Raw genomic sequence first — 4,733 nt, 5'->3', positions numbered from 1 at the left:
ATCATGGTTTCGTAGGAGAGTCATTAATGGTCGCTTTCTGCATCCTTAACTCTAAAATTTTAACACGAGCAAATCAGGACATATTAAAACTACCCTTTAATTGTAGMATCTTAGAGAACTTTAGCTGAGATCTCTTTTATGTCATTATAGTGGTATTAATTGTATTCTGCAAATATTAGAACATTAAAAATTCGTATGGGAATCTTTTCTATCTAACATATGATCAAAAATATGTCTTATTAMTAATAATAATATTTTCAAGTATAATTCGACATTGTTTGGATATTAGATTGCCAGCTAAAAAGTAAAAAATATTACTACTAGCTGTTAATAATATTTCAGTTTCACTATAGGTAARCATTTTGAGTCCTTTTTTTGAACAAGATTTCAATCTTTCTTTGCTTCCATTTCTAATTTCAACTCAAGTCTAATWTTATTATTTTAACTCACTCACTTTCCTAATGATAATTGATATATATGTTTATTATCCTACCATATAATCTTGTACTTAAATGTCTGTAAATACTTATTCATTATAATATGTATTTTCAAACACGTACCGACTTTCCTTGAAATCATTGTTATACTATGTAAAAAATACTTTACACTTATTCAACTTTAGCAAGCGCAAAAACAAAATAAGTGAAAATACTTCTTATATTTTCACCGCAAAAGTTGCATTCCATACTGTTAGAATTTCTGTTTCCATACGGAAGAATTTATGTGTATTAGGGAGAGCCTTCGTGTTTGTCCGTAAAGTGGAGCTGAACGAACTTACATATACGAATAAAACAAATTTGCCATGAATCTCTATTTAATGACCATTAAATATGACGGAAAATAGTTGCGTAATCGAAATGATGATTAACTACTGCCCTTGCTGACATCAGAATCAGAGGACATAAAAACGGCATTTTTTCGAAAGAACATCCGTTTTAGACTATTATCATTATCATTCCTACTGATTTTAATAGTCTGCGGACATCGAAAATCCGAATGGATTTATGTTTTCTGGCTTAAAATCTGAGCTCTAGCTTGTCAAAATAATTATAAGTTGKCTATCTTGGTTTCTATGCTCTTAAGTACTTAACGAACTGAGAACTATTTGAACACGCCCCAAATAATCAGCAAAGACGATTATACGTTGTAACTAATTTATAAGTGTTTCACAAATAACTCACAAAAAGTAAAAAAAAATTATTAAATTTTCAAAAACCAACTGAACCACCCTAATGGCAAGTAGCCCGCATATTGCACGTGTATATGAAATGCATATGGCTGATAAAGCGGGTGATACAATTTTACTACAAGATTTTTGTGCATATTATCACTAGATCACTTGCTGTTGTTGTGATTGTTCACACTTACCAATCAATCGTGCAGCAGTTTATCAGTGATGGATACATTCTTAAACGCTCCTTGAAGGAATCGCCAATCGGTGAAAATGCCAAAGCTATATGCAATTGCTCACGTATCCTCTCGATAAAGTATGCATACATCTCCGAGGGGGAATTTTCAATTTGTCTCGCCTGTGCGTCAGTCAGCCCGCATTCGAGACGAAATKCGCCCAAAGCGCAGAAGGYGGTGCGATGTTGCCGCAGTTGTAGTATAAAATGCAATCCACCATGAGTGTACGTGTGTGCGTSGTTGGTGGTGTYGTTGTGTGCCGTTGGATGTATTTTATTTGCAGGAAATTATCATCAGCATCGACATCAGTGGCAGTTAGAGTGGCAGCAGCAGCGCCARTGGCAGCGGCAGTTGCATGTGCGAGYGTTAACCGAGTTCGTAAGTAGGAAGATGCATCATTCAATAATGCAGTCGAAATATGAATTGATTGTGAGCCACTCGAGGATGTTGCGGAGCGGGGCACCAGAACAGCAGTGCAACATTGCAGTGTGGCAGGCCAGGTCAGGCCATCGGGCGGTGCGTGGCATGTAATGCAGTCAGGACGGAAGAAGTGCAAATGAAATTCCCAYAGTGGTGTGAAGTGGCAACGGTAATGGCACGGAGAGCAAGCAGCAATGGCAGCAGTAACATTTGGTTGTTGTTGTAGTCATGAAAATAGTGCAAAGACAGAAATTCAAAATGATGGCAACAGAATTATAAAGCAGGTTAAAGGAAGTAAAATTGAATCGGCCAAGCAAGCAACCAATATTTGTCATTCGATGGTCCGCAAACGACCGACATGGGAGTGGCAACCGGTGCAGGAAGACGGAAATGAATGTGTTACCGGAAATAAAGCAAATAYAGTTCATGAAATAACAACTTGTTATTGTACGGTCGGTGCATAAGTAAGTATGGTATGCGGTATGTGTTCGGCCGTTGTCATTGTCTATGTTRCTGCTGTTGTTGTTACTATCGTAATTGCTGTATTTAGTTCGATTGCCTTGTTGCTCGAGCATTTACTCGACACCGAGACTTGTTGTGTCGCCTATTATTGCTATATTGCCAAAATAATGAGCTACTTGTGGGCCAATAGTGACAACAGCAGCAGCAACAACAACAACGAGAACAAAAAACAAAGCATTAAGGCCTCTCTTGGAATAAGTACGATGCCAAATTAAAGTAACTTGAGAAATATGGTAGTACTTAAGACGCAGTTGAATCACAAAACATCGATTGTTATCACAGAAAAAAATATATGAAAATATGTTTCAAGGTCAACGTAAATTGTTCTCTAAATTTGTAGGAAAATTATTTTTAGTTAATTTAACTCTTTTTAATTTCACGTTATTTATTTACTTAACGATATATGTCTGTTAACACAATTATATATATAAGTCTACAAAGTTATAGCCTTAACATTTCCATGAACTATATTGGGAACACCCTAGTGTGATAATCTTTTTGTATGACCACCTTCTCTAAGTCGCATTTACAAACAATTTAGTGCTATTATCTTTGCACACCTTCTAAACTACCACTTCTGATKTATAATATATAAAGGGTGTGTTTTTAGAGCTTCAATTCTGTACTATGGTTTTACCAAAAGCTCGTCACAAAGGAAAACTACATGAAGAAATTTTACTCAAGGATTTTTCGCACTCCAAACATGATAATTTTACRTATGCTTACATATCTCCATTAAGCCAGAAATTTGGTCCGTCGCTGACGATAGTTTTGCTGGAGAAACCTAGTAAGCTAATTTGTTTAGAAATTGCATACCACTAAAAGTGTACCCTATACAAAATTTAAACATACAAATTTCTAAAGCGCACCACTATTTAAATAAAATACTCGCAAACGGAACACATTTCCACTCACCAATTGCTTTGCAACACTCGTCATATTCTCCATAATTGCCGCTTTGTCTTCCAACTGATAGAGGTTGGGCAAATCACCAGTGTTAAGTATACCATTAATGTCTTCAATGAAACCCTCATCGATGGCCTGTAAAATATTTGAGGAGAAGCTGAGCTATTTTCATAAATATTTTATTTATTTACTATATTTTTGCTCGTTATTGTATTTAGGACGATATAGATTAGAAAATGAATGAGATAAGCAGACTCGGTGGATTATTTACAATAGGAGTCCTTATCAAGATTTATAATGAGAATATGCACGGAATATTATTGTATTATTTGTGTACAGATATGTTATTTATTTTAAGGGGCTGTTTTCATAACAMGAGATACAATTTACATATAAACTGGGGTAATTATTTTAAATGAGAATTTGTTATAGTTTTAGATAGTTTTACAAATTAYTATTAATATTATGTTATGTCCGATTTTTGGTTACTTCACTTTCACTTTCATCAGTTATTTGTCAAAAATTTTCTGATGACAAATGATTTTGATTATCTGAAGGGCTATACGAAGGAGAGCCAAGGCAATTTCACACTAACTGAACTCTGAAGATGGATATGCTAAGATGAGTTTTGAGGATTGTTAGGTTTGATGAGTGAGATCCATCCGATGATGCCACTAACCGAAACAAGACCTTAGAATTTCAGGGTTGCAGGAAAAAATTAAATCTCATAAAAAACGTTCTTTCAGGCAGAGCGATGAGAAGAGCTTTCCATGTAATGTATATCAAGTAATTTAAGGAGTAGAGAGAATCTCCTAATTAACCAGTTAAAATTTTTAGTAGTATTTAATTAAATAACACAACTTTCGAACTTTTTAGTAGAGATATCCATACACTGTCTTCCATGGTCCAGCTTTACAATAGTGGGTTGAAGATCTTGGCAGTTCGAACCAAAAGAGATAGCCGAAATTGACAATAGTTGCCTCATGAATTTTTTAATTGAGCCTATTGAGCTTTGCCTTTTATCGAGGGTCTTTATGCTCAATATATAGGAGTTKCAGGTATCAGGATTGACTAGAGATCTTAGCTCTCTCTTCTGCAGATCCATAAAGATAGAAGTCTGATAAAGCCTTTCTAGGTCCACGTGGATTTTTATACTCTCGCAACAAAGTTGCTAAAGAAAGTATTATAGTTTTGTTCACATTACGGTTGTTTGTAAGTCCTAAAACTAAMAGAGTCAGAYATAGGGTTATATGTATATACCAAAGTGATCACCGTGACGAGTAGAGTTGAAATCCGGATGTCTGTCTGTCCGTCCGTCCGTCCGTGCAAGGTTAAGTTCRAAGATGGGCAAAATCGGCCCACTGCCACGCCCACAAAATGGCGAAAACCGGAAACCTATAAAGTGGCATAACTAAGCCATAAATGAAGGTATTAAAATGAAGTTTGGCACAAAAGATCGCGTAAGGAAGGGCATATTT

At 35.5% G+C, this 4,733-nt stretch overlaps 1 protein-coding gene across 1 annotated transcript in view; it reads right to left on the bottom strand.

Annotated features, from left to right (window-relative positions):
* LOC108973837 (dynein heavy chain 3, axonemal) overlaps window positions 1-4,733 on the bottom strand; it is a gene marked incomplete at its 3' end in the record, with an annotated part of 90,313 nt that overhangs the window by 22,541 nt on the left and 63,039 nt on the right. Inside the window, 2 exon segments of the mRNA XM_018941337.1 lie at window positions 1,369-1,529; window positions 3,265-3,390. Of these exon segments, the coding sequence (XP_018796882.1) occupies window positions 1,369-1,529; window positions 3,265-3,390 (287 nt within the window).

This window comes from Bactrocera latifrons, unplaced genomic scaffold (genome assembly GCF_001853355.1).
Source record: "Bactrocera latifrons isolate USDA-ARS-PBARC rearing strain unplaced genomic scaffold, ASM185335v1 scaffold_502, whole genome shotgun sequence".
Classification (NCBI taxonomy): Eukaryota; Metazoa; Arthropoda; class Insecta; order Diptera; family Tephritidae; genus Bactrocera; species Bactrocera latifrons.
This window is presented reverse-complemented; position numbering and strand designations above follow the sequence as displayed.